At 42.9% G+C, this 17,760-nt stretch overlaps 1 protein-coding gene across 2 annotated transcripts in view; it reads left to right on the top strand.

Annotated features, from left to right (window-relative positions):
* Positions 1–17,760, top strand: part of LOC120059395 (agrin-like) — a 283,055-nt gene that overhangs the window by 248,724 nt on the left and 16,571 nt on the right. For both annotated transcript variants that reach the window (XM_039008413.1, XM_039008414.1), the window contains 10 exons: positions 193–307; positions 1,936–2,055; positions 2,260–2,601; positions 3,706–3,898; positions 6,333–6,548; positions 7,461–7,690; positions 8,972–9,106; positions 11,523–11,613; positions 15,408–15,572; positions 15,940–16,051. In XM_039008413.1, the coding sequence (XP_038864341.1) occupies positions 193–307; positions 1,936–2,055; positions 2,260–2,601; positions 3,706–3,898; positions 6,333–6,548; positions 7,461–7,690; positions 8,972–9,106; positions 11,523–11,613; positions 15,408–15,572; positions 15,940–16,051 (1,719 nt within the window). The remainder of the gene's footprint in view (positions 1–192; positions 308–1,935; positions 2,056–2,259; positions 2,602–3,705; positions 3,899–6,332; positions 6,549–7,460; positions 7,691–8,971; positions 9,107–11,522; positions 11,614–15,407; positions 15,573–15,939; positions 16,052–17,760) is intronic.

Raw genomic sequence — 17,760 nt, 5'->3', positions numbered from 1 at the left:
GAGCCACTGCACAGAGCTTATTGCCTCGCTCATTGATCATTGCTGGGTATTTATTAGGCACAAAAGGAACAAACGGACCGAAACAGACTACCTGAACTTGTCCAATAAGAAATGCTTGATTTAGTTCTCCTTTGCAAAATGTATTGCTTTGGTGTGTACTAATCACTGTGTGTTTCTTCCTCCCTGGCTCAGCTGAACGAGTTGTTCCGGAAGTCAGAGGTGCAGAAGGACTTCATGAGTGTCCGCGTCCGCAGCCTGGCTCCCAGCAACTCCATCTTGGCCTTCGTCGAGGCCCACTTTGACTCAGGTAACACAGAACAGGACAGTTTTGGGGAAAATCATGGTAAAAAGAAGAGTTTGGTTCAGTGGCGAAGGTGCATAAAGGAATTCAGATATGACGTCATCTTTTCAGCACTATTCATTCATCTTTTCAGCACTATTCATTCATCTTTTCAGCACTATTCATTCATCTTTTCAGCACTATTCATTCATCTTTTCAGCACTATTCATTCATCTTTTCAGCACTATTCATTCATCTTTTCCACCACTATTCATTCTTAAACTAAGGCGCATGACATGGTTCTATGTGCCAATAATTCGGCACAATCAACTTTAAAACATTTTTTTTTAAATTGCTGCCGTCTTGGAGCTAAAATTGGGATGATGTATACTGTGCTAATGCACATACACAAATAATAATAACGGAGAGCACTGTACAATACAGCAAACTTTGCAAATGAGGCATTTGTGGTAAGTACATGGGGCTGCCATCATAATACACCTGGAAACTTCAAATCAAACATTTTCTGTAAGAAAGTATTGAGGAAAATTCCTTTTGGAATTTCAGTTTACTTCCTGAATTGACTGAATTCACATGGAGTTGACCCCAACCGTGATAAAAACACTTGTTTACTGTATGACAAATGTACTGTTATGGCTAATGGTACACATTCTTTAAAAAAGACTGTTTCTAAATCCCTTTTTCAATAATCACATAGTATGCCATCATATATAAATGTTAGTGACACTTTTGTTACTGGTTAGGCTGCGGTCTTTATGGAAAGTGTCAAAATGATCATTTCCCCTCAATAGTTATTTTTCCTTTGATACCAAATTAATCTCTCCCTCACTAACATAACTGCTACGCGTTACAACAACACTGAAAGTCATTACATTTTACAAAGCACCTTGGCTTTGTAATTTTAAACCTTGGCTTTGTTATTTTCCTATTTCTTTTATTCGGAGGGGGGATATATTTGTTATTGTCAGAGCCAAAAGGGACAAAACTAACAAAACGACATCAACAACAACCAAATCCTCAGAGTGAGCTTGGTGGCGTTGTATATTTGGAGCTGGCTTCATTTCAGCCCCCCCCCAGAGTACTGTTAGTGAGTACTGTTTTCACCAGATTTTATCAGATACAAATCTCGCCCTCCTCTTCTCTTTTTACGGGCTTCGCTCAGCGTCTTTTACATTCGCACAGGAGACGCTGCCATAAAGGCGCTCTGCTCTGGCCAGTTAAAACAGCCATCTGTGGAAAACATTATGAGAACGATTAATCTGAACCTCAGTGGAACCTTGTTGGACGGTTGGAGGACAACTGATCCCCTGGGTGTGTTGTTGTATCATAGCGACCTCGATCGCTCTCTTATAAATTCACTGTTATGAGCTAAGGAGAGGGGAGTTCATTTTCTATGTTTTAGGATATTGCTCTGCCTGCTTGTTCAGTCTTTCTCAAACCTTTCCTCTGGGACGAGACGTTTCACAGTTCTGTTTTAGCTTCATCTGATTCATTAATCAAGGGCTTGATGATTAGTTGACAACTTGAATCAGGTGTGTTCGCTCTGCGATAGATTAAATACATGGGAGCACATAGAGCAGCTGTCCTGGTTGAGTCTTGTTGTGAACGGCTTTGTCGCCCATGTTGTGCCACAGAGACCAGGTACACAGTGGAGGACATCGAGGGAGCCCTGCTCAAGCAGCTGAAGGCAGCCAAGGAGACGGCCATCATGGTGAAGAAGCCAGAGGAGGAGAACATTCGCTTCACCAACTACGGTAGGACAAGCACCTGCAGGATTGGCTTGCATTGTGTACTGTAATTGCAAATGCGAAGTGGTATAAGGAGATGAAATGTATAAAAATGATTAAATAAAATGAAGGCATGATTAGACGTTTTTTGGTCGTTGAATAAAAAAAGTCCAAGACTTACGCTCTCCTTGACATTTGCTGTCTCTCTGAATGTCTCTCTCTCTCCATCAGGCCTCTCCTCCCTCCCCTACTTCACCACAACCACCATTACAACGGCCCCAGCCACCACCCCCACCGCCAGCCCCTCCCCCTTCATCACAAGCCGTCCCCCGGGCACCACCCGCCGCCCTTACACCAGCCGCCGGACCACCACCGCCCCCTCGCCAGTGACCACCCCGGCCCCCACTACTACCATCACCCCCCTCCACAGGACCAGGCCTGTGCCCCACCACACCAAGGCCCAGCGGCCCTGCGACTCCCACCCCTGCCGCCACGGGGGCACCTGCGAGGACGACGGTGCCGACTTCACCTGCATCTGCCCCGCCGGGAGAGGGGGCGCCGTCTGCGAGAAACGTGAGTGTGGAGCCCCCCTCCTTCCTTCCTTTGACCCACACACAGACACACACGCAGACACACACGCAGACACTAGGTAGTTTCTCTTCAGAGTTTGGGTCAGTGACATTAATGATCTTTGAAAAGGAGTTGGAATGAAATGCATAAAGTTCAACACAATCCCATAAGAGAACATTAGGTTCCTATTGATGTCCTGAACTGACAGTGCTGAGCTAGAACTGACCCCCTACCGTGCATTAAAGACAAAACCCAAATCCATACAGCTTATATTAGATTCCAATCTATTTGACTCAATAGACATCCAGCATCTACCAAAGTCCCTACACCCGCTATCTAAATAACCAATGAGGTTAGCGACCACTGAGCACTTTACCAATCAACGCTAAAGTAAACTCATATCAAATCAGCGTCTGCTGCGCCGAGCCACAAAATCAAGCTTGGAGTGCCGTCGGAGCACTCTGAGCCTTTTTCCTTCGTTTCTCCCCTTTGGTGGTCTGATAAGGAACCACCTCACACAGCTGCATCTTAACATAATTGACCCTAATTTCTTTGATAGGGATTAGTTGGTAGAAATCAGTGTGTGTTTGAGTCGGAGTGCGTGTGAGTGGCTAAGTGACGGCTGCGGCACAACACCGTAGCCTCCCTTGGATCAATCAAATCATTAGATGAGAGGATTTCATCAACCACCATTCTCCCGAGACGGAGAGAGACGGCTCAGGAGTCTGTTGAGTTTGGCGAAAAGGATGATAATGATGATATAATAGTGTGTGTGTGTGTGTTACAAAAGTCTGATTATAAAGTCGAAAATACGTCATCATGCTGTCTTTTCCTACCTGACGATACACACCAGCACACATTCTGTTAGTCACGGGTTCTCTCCGTCCGTCTGTTTGTTGGGCCAGAATAGCTGAACTAGGCTCTTGTCTCCAACTGTTTAACATGTACAGACCATAGAGTTGGAAAGAGGGCCCACCCCTTATCTTTGCCATTGTCGCTTCTGCCACAGGCTTTGTGGTTAGCGTGTTTACCTCTATCCAACTCTATGGTACGAACATTACACCTTATACAGTATGTGACACCCTCCCATCGCCCCTGTTTTCTTAGTGATCAAGTACTTCATTCCGTCGTTCGGGGGTAAGTCCTACCTGGCCTTTGACACCATGAAGGCTTACCACACTGTCCGCATCGCCATGGAATTCAGGGCCGCCGAGATGACGGGCATCCTCCTCTTCAACGGCCAGGATGGCAAGAAGGACTTCCTGTCTCTCACCCTGGTCAACGGCAAGGTGGAGCTCAAGTGAGTTGACGGGAGGGGGGGATGAAACAGAAAGTAATAAACCAGGAAGAGGTTCAGTTAACTTCTTATGGCTGCATCCCGCTAACGGGATCGATATGACAATAGTGAAAGTGCAGGGCGCCAAATTCAAACAACAGAAATCTCATAATTAAAATTCCTCAAACATACATGTGTCTTATATCATTTTAAAGGTAATCTTGTTGTTAATCCCACCAAAGTGTCCGATTTCAAATATGCTTTTCAGCGAAAGCACTACAAACGATTATGTTAGGTCACCACCAAACCACAATAAGCACAGCCATTGTATTAATACATGAATCTCTCTCTCTATTTACACATGTGTATTAATACATGAATCTCTCTCTCTCTCTATTCAGAAATGTGTATTAATACATGAATCTCTCTCTCTATGCACACCTGTATTAATACATGAATCTCTCTCTATTCAGAAATGTGTATTAATACATGAATCTCTCTCTCTATTTACACATGTGTATTAATACATGAATCTCTCTCTATTCAGAAATGTGTATTAATACATGAATCTCTCTCTATTCACACATGTGTATTAATACATGAATCTCTCTCTATTCAGAAATGTGTATTAATACATGAATCTCTCTCTATTCACACATGTGTATTAATACATGAATTTCTCTCTATTCAGAAATGTGTATTAATACATGAATCTCTCTCTATTTACACATGTGTATTAATACATGAATCTCTCTATTCAGAAATGTGTATTAATACATGAATCTCTCTCTATTCACACATGTGTATTAATACATGAATCTCTCTCTATTCACACATGTGTATTAATACATGAATCTCTCTCTCTATTTACACATGTGTATTAATACATGAATCTCTCTCTCTCTAGTCACACATGTGTATTAATACATGAATCTCTCTCTATTCACACATGTGTATTAATACATGAATCTCTCTCTATTCACACATGTGTATTAATACATGAATCTCTCTCTCTATTTACACATGTGTATTAATACATGAATCTCTCTATTTACACATGTGTATTAATACATGAATCTCTCTCTCTCTATTCACACATGTGTATTAATACATTAATCTCTCTCTATTCACACATGTGTATTAATACATGAATCTCTCTCTATTTACACATGTGTATTAATACATGAATCTCTCTATTTACACATGTGTATTAATACATGAATCTCTCTCTCTCTATTCACACATGTGTATTAATACATGAATCTCTCTCTCTATTTACACATGTGTATTAATACATGAATCTCTCTCTCTATTTACACATGTGTATTAATACATGAATCTCTCTCTCTATTTACACATGTGTATTAATACATGAATCTCTCTCTCTATTTACACATGTGTATTAATACATTAATCTCTCTCTCTATGCACACCTGTATTAATACATGAATCTCTCTCTCTATTTACACATTTGTATTAATACATTAATCTCTCTCTCTCTCTATTCAGAAATGTGTATTAATACATTAATCTCTCTCTCTATGCACACCTGTATTAATACATGAATCTCTCTCTCTATTTACACATGTGTATTAATACATTAATCTCTCTCTCTATGCGCACCTGTATTAATACAATAATCTCTATTTACACGTGTTAATACATTAATCTCTATCTCTCTATTCACACGTCTCTTGGCAACTGTAAATCAAATCCTTCTTGAAAGAAAAGAGAATAGAACATTATGTTAATGTCAATGAGTATCGAGCTCTAAGGATCACAGTGACTTGCTTATAAAAAAAAATAAAGTTAAGAAATATAATACCATACATTCTCAACCAAGTTAGCTTTAGGTACAAATATGACAGTTAATCAGGTGTGTCTGTGCACCCATGAATCTCAAAACTGTTGCCTTTCTCCAGGTCTACCTTTGTAGGGTACCTTGTATGGGTTTCCCATATCCAGTTTCCCATATCAACATTAAGCCTATTACTGGACTAAAAAGCACTTTTTTCATTGCAGATTATCCATTGAGCATATACACTGAGTGTACAAAACATTATGAACACCTGCTCTTTCCATGACACAGACTAACCAGGTGAAGGCTATGATCCCTTATTGATCTCCCTTGTTAAATCCACTTCAATCAGTGTAGATGAAGGGGAGGAGACGAGTTAAAGAAAGATTTTTAAGCCTGGAGACAATTGAGACATGGATTGTGAATGTGTGCCATTCAGAGGGTGAATGTGCAAGACAAAATATTTAAGTGCCTTTGAACGGAGTATGGTAGTAGGTGCCAGGCGCACCGGTTTGTGTCAAGAACAGCATGGGCCAGCATCCCTGTCGAACACTTTCGACACCTTGTAGGGGAGGGGGGACATGCAACTCAATATTAGGAAGTTGTTCTTAATGTTTTGTACACTGTGTATAAAGCTAATGGTTTGCTTCCCACCCCCAGGTTCAACACAGGTTCGGGCACAGGCACCTTGGTCAGCAAGGTCCAGGTTAAGCAGGGTCGCTGGCACCAGCTGGTAGTGACAAGGAACCGGCGCAACGCCATGCTGAGCGTGGACAATGAGACCCACATCGACGGCGCCAGCCCCCCCGGCACCGACGGCCTCAACCTGGACACACACCTGTTCATCGGAGGGGTGCCCGAAGACATGATGACAGAGTAAGGCCTGACTTGAAGCATATACATAAGTAAATGTTATGTATGTATGGTTATATATTATTATACCATGGCATTGTTGAATAGTTGTTTCTTATTGGCTTAAAGGGTATTCTAGGGCGTGCATTATTTCCCTATAAAGCACGGTATATCGACACAGGAGAATTCAATGGCGATAATTCATTCTTACATGTTTTGTTTGAGCTGCTTTCTAAAGCAAAAGGCAAATTGAAACATTATTGGTACTGCTGAATGTGAATGTCATAATAGCATGCTAAGACTGTTTGGTTAGCTAAGACTGTTTGGTTAGCTAAGACTGTTTGGTTAGCTAAGACTGTTTGGTTAGCTAAGACTGTTTGGTTAGCTAAACTAGCAAGTCTGTTTGATTACCACGGCAACTACTGTAGCTATACAGTAAACTTCCTAGCTACTTCAGTGGATGTTGAACACATTTCCTACAGCAAATGGAACACATTTCTAGTGGCAAATGTGTTCAATTATAGCCATGGTATGATAATCAACTCAGGGCTCTATGCGTTCTCTGGAGAATAATGCAACTCTGTGGAAGGTTAGTTCCACTCCGCTAGCCCGTCGTGGAACACATCTTCCACGTCGTTAATTATTTTCCATAGAATGCATAGCCCCTCACTGATTATCCCTTATGTATTTGGAGAAAAGATGATTCATGGAGAAATAAGGTTTTAGTTGTTGAGTTATATGAAAACCGTTATGTCAGGAACTCTCCTGTACTCACATAGTGGTTTATTGAGAAGCACATACAATGAGCAGTATATGTTTTTTTTTTTTCTAGCACCTGTGTGTATTTTTCCTGTTTTTCACTGAGTTAAATAACTGTCGGATGGTTTCCATTCACACACTCTCTCTCCCCCTCCCTCTCCCTGCCTCCATCCACAGTGTGAAGGAGAGAACCTCCATTGGTACGGGTCTGGTGGGCTGTGTGCGCATACTGGACGTCAACAACCTGGTGTACAACCTGCAGGAGAAGAGTGGCAACGTGCTGTACGGCACCGGCGTGGGCGAGTGCGGCAACAATCCGTGCCAGCCTAACCCTTGCAAGAATGGCGCTCCATGCCAGGTCAAGGAGGCCGAGATGTTCCACTGCAAGTGCATCAACGGCTACTCCGGTGAGCCAAACCTTTTTCATTTCTAACAACGGACCTCCAGTTCACCTATATATCTGGGATCAGATAGGATTTGTTTTCTTTTAAATACTTTAGCTGCTCTTGATTGAGCTTGCCGGCTGGCAAAATGGAACCGAAAGCAACGGAATAGTCCCCAAAGTGCAATCCTCGCCCATCTTGCTTGCACTCCGGTCAGGCTCAAACAAACGCTCAAAAGTATACGAAGCCAATACTATTTCAACCCGTGTCTAGGGAATTCCCCGCAGCCAGGTTTGAGCTATTACGTCTTGTATAAGACTTTTAGGTGTGATGCAGTACAGAAACATTAAAGACTATAACCAAATCCCCTCGCCTGGTCTTAGCCCCCTCTCGCCTCTTTTAGAGTGGTCACAGTCCGCTAGGTCTAAGCTAAGTGTTGTTAAATGGTACTAGCCACCCTCCAGGCCTAGTGAAGCATGGCCCCTATAGCTTTTAAATTATTCTGCTGCTCTCTGCCTCCAGCAGCACACTCCACACACACAGACTAGGAACCAGTTTGAGAGGAGAAATTCGGGAGCTTTGTGGCTTAATGATTAGCCTATTTATGAACTTGGTAATGCTAAGACTGGGTATGTATGCAAAGAGGGAGAGACGAGAGGTAGAGAGAGTGTGTGTGAGAGGGAGAGTAACAGAGATGGGGGAGATAGAAATGGATAGAGGTAGTGTAATAGATGGCTATGGGAGAGAGCCTTTCTTCAGAACTCAGTGGGAGGGGTTCATTACAGCATTCTCCTCGCCTCAGACGGCTCTGGCTACGGAAATAATGATGGCTGAATTGGGATGTGTCCTGGCTAGTGTAGGGCAAAGCCATTTCAGCCATCCGAGAGCCATTCAAGCCACCTCTCCCACATCCAGGAACTAAGGCTCCATAAGCATAGCAGAAAGGCAGCAAGGGGTGCTTGGGTCTTTCCTTAATCTGCACATTTAATATTTCTAAATCCTATTAGAAAATGACCTCTTTTACTGAGGAAATCCATCGTCATCCTCTTCTCACACAGAATGGAGGCAAAATGGTCTGAAAAGATTGGGTTGTATTTATTAGGGCAAACCATAGTAAAGCGTTTCGTAATGGGAAATGAAAAAGAGTGTTTCTTATTGGATAAGTTCAGGTAGTTTCAGTCCATTTCTTCACGTTGGTGCCAAATGAATACAACCCTGTTTTTTATAAAAGAAGGTGGTTTGAAGATTCTCTGGTTTGAGTTCTAATTTGAGGTTGGATTTTTTTCTGGTGATGGCGAACTCCAGGTCCGACGTGCGCCGACACCCACAACCCATGCGAGCCCAACAGATGCCACCCCTCGTCCCAGTGCCAGGTGCAGCCGGAGGGAGGGTACAAGTGCGAGTGTCCCATGGGTCGTGAGGGACGCCACTGCGAAAAAGGTACTGCCACCATCTTTAAAATAAGTATAACCTAGCGTGTGCGTGTGTGCGAGTATGAGTGTATCTGATTTGACATTTTAATGTCATATCAGCCCTACTTGAACAACAAACATTTTATTTCAAAAAGGAAACACCAGAAGCGGAAAACAACAACATTTGCTTACGATAACACAACGTATGGTACAGCACATCATTTCGATGATCTGTTCTCCATGCTAGCATGGCCCCCCTCGCATATCATCCTGCCTCAGTGTTCCGGTCAGGATTCACGGTGGAAAATCTACCCAAATGTCCCTCTTTCCCCCCCCCCCCCCCCGTCTCTTTTTCTCTCCGTGTCGTGATGCTCCGTCTCTCCGTCCTGCATCCTGAGGGATATCAAATGCAGAGACGGGCCACCGCCTCCAGGGTCTCCGGTGCACCGAGGAGCGTCGCAAATGGCCAGTCGGGCTGTTAGCGCAATCGTCTCGGTTTCGGTTGTTTGCGAGCCTTTACCATAGCCCTTCTCCGTCTCTCTCCCGCCCACAGGTGTTGTGTTGAAATGCGTTCGCCTCTACTTAGCTCCACGGGGAAGCGGATTGAAGCATTGGGCCGCATCTTGGTATGAGATCCTAACACACCGGAGCTGCGTTTGAAGTTTAGCATTAGCGCTTTCAGCGATTATGTTTGCAACAGTTTTTTTGCTTTCTTTTTCCCCCCACCACATCCAACAAATTCTCATGGATGTTGTTCAGAATATTAAAGCTTTTAAAGACTGAATAAAAAATGAAGTTTGGTGTTCAAAAGTGAAGTCTATTTATTCGTACTTAGACATACAGGCATAGATAAATACGCGCAGTCTCGCTCATACATTCACACACACGCACACAAAGACGCACACTCCTAGCCCCACTGGGTCACAAGTCCCAGTTAGCAGGTGATTAAAATAAATTGGGGGGAACTGAAAATCACTGTGAGGGGAAGAGCGTCTCACACGCCGAGGGCTTCGATGAAATCAATGAGATGACTAATGGCATCAATTCTCTGCCTGTGGTGATTAATGAAGAAGTCACTCAGCCTGAGTGTCTGGCCAACACAGGTTTTGGATCAGATAAGAAGCCCTCTTTCAGCGGCTTATGTTAAGGGCTGTGCTGAGAACAGTTAAAGGGATACTTCAAGATTTTGGCAATGAGGCCCGTTATTTACTTCCCCAGAGTCGGATGAACTCGTGGATACCATTTTTATGTCTCTGTCTCCAGTATGAAGGAAGTTAGAGATAGCATGCTAGTAGATACCCATAGACTTCCAGTCATTGTGCTAATGTTAGTTAGCATTGGCTCGCGAAACTACCTATAACTTTCTTCGTACTGGACACAGACATAAAAATGTATCCTTTAAAGAAAGGATCCCTCAGATCAGATATGGAGAAAAATGATTCAGCGGCGAATGCTTTAAAGGCTTTACTGGGAACATTTAAAGACAGGTGGTGTGGCCAACCAAGTGAAGCCCTGGGTAGACATCATTGTATTGATAAGTATAAGAGTGCCCCTCCCTAGTATTTGTCTGCAGACCACCATTCAACCACACAGAGCTGCTGTCCTGGAACTCCATGTGAGATTTTCTGTTCAAACCGTCTATCGGTCTACTTTCCTTACCTCCCTTTACCTTGTCACTCACTAATCTTCCTTTAAATTTTCTTTTTTTTTTACGAAAAAATGTGATTGTTTCATATGATCGTGTCTTGCTTTTCGTGTATTGTGTAGTTGATGAGTGTGCTTGTTGTTTGTTGATGTGTTAATGCAGGGCTCATCTGCGAAGGAGACCGGGGTCTCACCATTAGTAAAGGTTCAATAAAATACAACAAGGATCTGATGTCACGCCCTTATCTGAGTACCTGGACATTTTCTTGCGACGAAGCCTATGTAGTGTGTGTGTGTGTGTGCATGCCTTTTGTACGTGTGTGTGTAGCTCATGGAACTGAAATCCTCTACCCCTCCACTCTGTAAACTGGCTGAGATCCAAGGTAGCTCTTTCCTTTCCTTATTATGACAGCCGGTTTGACAGTTTGTCTGCAGCGGTGCTCCTATTCTCCTCTCCTCTGTGAGCGTTGTTAGTCGTCTCCTGCGCAATGGCTAATTAGCTTTCTCCTCTCCGTCTGCCTCCCTTCCCCACCCTGACTCAGCGAGCTAATCCTGCCTAATTACCAATGAAAAGAGCCTTGCAGCCCCAAACTGTGTGTCGCACACAGTCTGGGTGGATGAAGACTAGGCAATCCTTGTTATCTAAAACGGACCCCCTGGGTGGGTAACACTGAGTTCACCCAATGTCCCCCTGACTTGCTGCATAAGCCATATTATTGCCGTACACATGCATAGTGCTGTCGTAAGGATGACATCGTGCCTGTTGTAATGCATTCCGTGTTCTAACATTTTTTTTTCAGTGTCGGAGAAGAAAGGGGCCTACATGCCGTTCTTTAGCGGAGACTCTTACCTGGAGCTGAAGGGATTGCACACCTACGGTCACGATCTCCAGTAAGTCAAACGCTCTTTTCACTACACAGACTCTAGGAATTACACACACGACAGCATGTGTCCACATGATCTACCGGAGTTGGTACTGAGGAGTTGTGAATTGATGTAATTGCAGATAGATACTTTAAGCTGTGCCTTGGGCAGAACAGTCCTATGGTGGATAGAGTAGAATAGAATTAAATGGAACAGAACAGATAATCGTCCTCCATAGAAACAGAATTCTATAGAAATATAAAGTACTTCATTACATTTTGTATGTTGTCGTCTATGGTGGGAATCCTTGTCAGTCTTGTGTAGGTCACACAAAGGAACACACAAGCACAGTTAGTCACATAGAGGCCATACAGTGTCTTGAGAAGGTATTCACACCCCTTGACCTTTTACACATTTAATAAAATAACGGTAGCGAGGCTATATACTCTGTTCTGGTACAGAGTCAATGTGCGGGGGCAGTGGTTAGTCGAGGTAATTGAGGTAATATGTACAGTTGAAGTCAGAAGTTTACATACACCTTAGCCAAATACATTTAAACTCCGTTTTTCACATTTCCTGACATTTAATCCCAGTAAAAAATCCCTGTTTTAGGTCAATTAGGATTACCACTTTATTTTAAGAATGTGAAATGTCAGAATAATAGTAAAGAGAATTATTTATTTCAGCTTTTTTTTTTCTTCATCACATTCTCAGTGGGTCAGAAGTTTACATACACTCAATTAGTATTTGGTAGCATTGCCTTTAAATTGTTTAACTTGGGTCAAACGTTTCAGGTAGCTTTCCACAAGCTTCCCACAATAAATTGGGTGAATTTTGGCCCATTCCTCCTGACAGAGCTGGTGTAACTGATTCAGATTTGTAGGCCTCCTTGCTCACACACGCTTTTTCAGTTCTGCCCACACATTTTCTATGGGATTGAGGTCAGGGCTTTGTGATGGCCACTCCAATACCTTGACTTTGTTGTCCTTAAGCCATTTTTCCACAACTTTGGAAGTATGCTTGGGGTCATTGTCCATTTGGAAGACCCATTTGCGACCAAGCTTTAACTTCCTGACTGATGTCTTGAGATGTTGCTTCAATCTATCCACATAATTTTCCTGCCTCATAATGCCATCTATTTTATGAAGTGCACCAGTCCCTCCTGAAGCAAAGCACCCCCACAACATGATGCTTCCACCCCTGTGCTTCACGGTTGGGATGGTGTTCTTCAGCTTGCAAGCCCCTCCCCACAACGATGGTCATTATGACCAAACAGTTCTATTTTTGTTTCATCAGACCAGAGGACATTTCTCCAAGAAGTACAATCTTTGTCCCCATGTGCCGTTGCAAACCGTAGTTTGGCTTTTTTATGGCGGTTTTGGAGCAGTGGCTTCTTCCTTGCTGAGCGGCCTTTCAGGTTATGTCGATATAGGACTTGTTTTACTGTGGATATAGATACTTTTGAACCTGTTTCCTCCAGCATCTTCACAAGGTCCTTTGCTGTTGTTCTGGGATTGATTTGCACTTTTCGCACCAAAGTACGTTCATCTCTAGGAGACAGAACGAGTCTCCTTCCTGAGCGGTATGACAGCTGCGTGGTCCCATGGTGTTTATACTTGCGTATTATTGTTTGTACAGATGAACGTGGTACATTCAGGTGTTTGGAAATTGCTCCCAAGGATGAACCAGATTTGTGGAGGTCTACAATTTTTTTTCTGAGGTCTTGGCTGATTTCTTTTGATTTTCCCATGATGTCAAGCAAAGAGGCACTGAGTTTGAAGGTAGGCCTTGAAATACATCCACAGGTACACCTCCAATTGACTCAAATTATGTCAATTAGCCTATCAGAAGCTTCTAAAGCCATGACATAATTTTTCGGGAATTTTCCAAGCTGTTTAAAGGCACAGTCAACTTAGCGTATGTACATTTCTGACCCACTGGAATTGTGATACGGTGAATTATATGTTAAATAATCTGTCAACAATTGTTGGAAAAATGACTTGTGTCATGCACAAAGTAGACTTGCCAAAACTATAGTTTGTTAACAAGACATTTGTGGAGTGGTTGAAAAACGAGTTTTAATGACTCCAACCTAAGTGTATGTAAACTTCTGACTTCAACTGGACATGTAGGTAGAAGTAAGGTGACTATGCATGGATAATAAACAGAGAGTAGCAGAAGCGTCAAAATGAGGGGTGGGGACAATGCAAATAGTCCGGGTAGCTATTTGATTAACTGTTCAGGAGTCTTATGGCTTGTGGGTAGAAGCTGTTAAGAAGCCTTTTGTCCTAGACTTGGCGCTCCGATACCGCTTGCCGTGCGGTAGCAGAGAGAACAGTCTATGACTAGGGTGGCTGGAGTCCATGGCAATAGGTTCAGGAGTAAAAAATTGCTTAACAAGTCACACAATAAGATGAATGGACTCACTCTTTGTGCAATAATAGTGTTTCATATGATTTTTGAAGGATTACCTCGTCTCTATACCACACACATACAATTATCTGAGGTCCCTCAGTCGAGCAGTGAATTTCAAACACAGATTCAACCACAAAGACCAGGGTGGTTTCCCAATGCCTCGCAAGAAGGGCACCTGGTAGATGGGTAAAAAAAGCAGGCACTGAATATCCCTTTGAGCATGGCGGAGTTATTAATTACACTTTGGATGATGTATCAATACACACAGTCACTACACTCAGTTGACAGAAAGGAAGGAAATGGTGACTTTAAAACAGTTACAGAGTTTAAAATAGCTGTGATAGGAGAAAATTGAGGATGGATCAATGACATTGTAGTTACTCCATAATACTTACCTGATTGAGAGAGTGAAAAGAAGGAAGACTGTACAGAATACAAATATTCCAAAACATGCATCCTCTTTGCAACAAAGCACTAAAGTAATACTGCAAAAACAAAAAGTTTTGTCCAGAATACAAAGTGTTATGTTTGGGGCAAATCCCCACATTACTGAGTACCACTTTTCATATTTTCAATAATAGTGGTGGCTGCATCATGTTATGAGTATGCTTGTAATCGTTAAGGACTGGGGAGTTTTTCAGGATATTAAAGAAACGGAATGGAGCTAAGCACAGGCAAAATCCTAGAGGAAATCCTGTTTCAATCTGCTTTCCACCAGACACTGGGAGATGAATTCACCTTTCAGCAGGACAATAACCTAAAACACAAGACCAAATCTACACTGGAGTTGCTTACCAAGAGGACAGTGAATGTTCCTGAGTGGCCAAGTTACAGTTTTGACTGAAGTCTGCTTGAAAATCTGTCAAGAATTGAAAATGGTTGTCTAGCAATGATCAACAACCAATTTGACAGAGCACAAATAATTTAAAATAATAATAGCCAAATATTGTACAATCTAGGATGTGCAAAGCTCTTAGAGACTCACAGGTGTAATCGATGCCAAACATGATTCTAACATGTATTGACTCAGGGGTGTGAATACTTATGTAAATTCGATTTTTCTGTATTTCATTTTCAATATATTTGCAGAAATTTCTAAAAACAAGTTTTCACTTTGTCATTATGGGGTATTCTGTGGAGATGGGTAAGATTATTATACTTTTTTTTTAAATTCAAGCTGTAACACAACAAAATGTGGAAGAAGAAGAAGGGGTGTGAATACTTTCTGAAGGCACTGTAGTGTCACATTATAAAAAGGTCAGATAGACAGAACAATTGAAAGACAGACAAGCACCGTAGACCAGTGGTTAATACCAAGTCTGGCCTCCGTTCAGTGCCGGTATTTGCTTTCTGTTTGTCTTTTGCCTGGCGTTTGTTTACCATTGTTGTTTGTGTTTTGTCTGCAGCCAAAAGGTCAGCATGACAGTGGTGCTCATGGCCAATGACTCCAACGGCATGATCTTCTACAGCGGCCAGAAGACGGACGGCAAAGGTGACTTCATCTCCCTCTCCCTCAACGACGGCATCCTGGAGTTCCGCTATGACCTGGGCAAGGGCCCCGCTGTCATCAGGTGGGCACCGCACTAGAACCCCATAGTGACTCTAGTCTAGAACCCCACAGTGATTTTACTCTGGGACCCCATAGTGACTCTAGTCTAGAATCCCATAGTACTCAAGTTTAAAATTGCATAGCGACTAATCTAGAGCCCCATGGTTACTCTAGTTTAGAACCCCATAGTGACTAGTAAGGAAAACCGTATCAACTCTAGTAAAGAACCCTATAATGACTTTTGAACCCCATAGTGACTGTAGAACATAGTCTGCACTCCTTGTTAGCTGGGTTATTTTGGTCTCTTTTGATTTTAGATTGTACTTGTGTGTGTTGTTTTGAGACGTCCCTAACCTCTTGACTCGTTTGTGTGTGTTCCTCTCATGCAGGAGTAAAGATAAGATCAAGATGGGCGTGTGGAACACAGTGAACCTGGAGCGGGCCAATCGAAAGGGAGAGATTAACATCAACGGAAAGGACCCAGTCAGAGGAGAGTCGCCGGTGAGACAGACAGAGAGAGTTAGCATGCTAGGCTTATCAGACGTCTTTATGATTAGCCTAGCTATTAGCATGCAAGGCAAACCGGCTATGAGTATGCTATCATACAAGGCAATATGCAGCCTTTGCTTGTGCTTAGCCTGCGCTAGTGGGGAGGATGGGCTCGTGGTAATGGCTGGAGCGGAATTAGTGGAATGGTATCAAATACATCAAACGCATGGAAGCCATTCCGCTGTTTGATGCCATTCCATTTGCTCCATTGCAGCCATTGTTATGAGCCGTCCTCCCCTCAGCAGCCTCCTGTGATATGCCCTTATCAAAGGATGCGTTCAACTTAATGCACTGTATTCTCCCAGAGTTCACTGGTGATGATACACCAGAGCTGACTCGGCAAAAACATTTCCCTAGTTGAGGACCTCGATAAGGGCATACACTCTACCAGGGTTGTGTTTGAAAACACATCTTCTGACAGCTCGTCAAGGTGAGAAATAGTATGCTCGAGACGTAGAGGCGTTATCTGGAAATGACTCCTCCCTTTTAAAAAAAATAATCATTTTTATCTGCCATATTTGACTCTGCTGACATGCCTAAACAGTAGTACAATCTTGTTCCTATTTGTTGCATTCACGAAACATAACCTCTACGGCCCGAGTGGTATACACCCGTTAGTATGACTTAACTGATACCTTTGAGCTCCGAGTGAAGCAAAGACTTTCAATGGCGTTCTTTGGAGATGCTGTATATAGATGGAAAGATGGAGAAAATAAATAATGATAGCCAAGCAATAAACCAGATACATGGGCCTAAGTGAGAGAAATCTAATAGCTAGATGTGTCCGCAAGTCATCCAATTAAATTAAACAGTGTAATTTGTGATTAGGAACATGTACACCCGCAGCACGCATGTCAACTCCAAAGCCGCCTCATGCGAGATGCTCTGCCGTCTCCTTTTCACTCTTCTTTTTTCTTCCTGTTCTTCGTATGGTAATTATGTTTCACTCCAGCAACATGGGCAGAAAATCATATTAAAAGAGTAGAACAGGGAGAAGGGAAAAGAGAGGGGGGGTGAGCGAAGGCTAGTGATGGAGGAGCTCTATGCGAAGAGGCTCCATGCAGGATTTAGCTGGCAGCTAATTCTCTCCTACTCCTGCGTTTACAATGACGAGGGGAGCCAGGGTGTCCCGCTGCACTCAGAGAGCGTCTTTGATATAGATATCTTACATAAAGTAATTATACCTGGGATGGTAGTTTCAGTATTGCAGGATATCTTTAAACAGAACATTTTTGCCACAAATCCATGCATGCTTTCTCACACAAACAGACAAAACACTGTCTGCAGTGGCTATATGGTGGATCTGAATTCTGTCTGAGCCGCAGTGGTTCTAGTCCAGCTGCAACTTCCTTATTAAGGTCAATTTCTCTTTTTCATTTATTTTGCGTGGCAGCCTTCTGACCTTCGGGCTTCACAGTTTGTGTTGTGCGGTCTTATGTTGGTTCTGTGTGTGTGTGTGTGTGTGTGTGTGTGTGTGTGTGTGTGTGTGTGTGTGTGTGTGTGTGTGTGTGTGTGTGTGTGTGTGTGTGTGTGTGTGTGTGTGTGTGTGTGTGTGTTGCATGACTCTCCGCACACCGACATCCGTTGTTCGCTCTCTCTTCTGATAACCTTTTTTCCCTCCTTTTCTCTTACTGTGTGCTGTCTGGAAACTAAGAAATCAC

This window comes from Salvelinus namaycush, chromosome 14 (assembly GCF_016432855.1).
Source record: "Salvelinus namaycush isolate Seneca chromosome 14, SaNama_1.0, whole genome shotgun sequence".
Taxonomy (NCBI): Eukaryota; Metazoa; Chordata; class Actinopteri; order Salmoniformes; family Salmonidae; genus Salvelinus; species Salvelinus namaycush.
The sequence above is the reverse complement of the archived record's forward strand: the minus strand, read 5'-3'. Positions and strand labels throughout refer to the sequence as shown.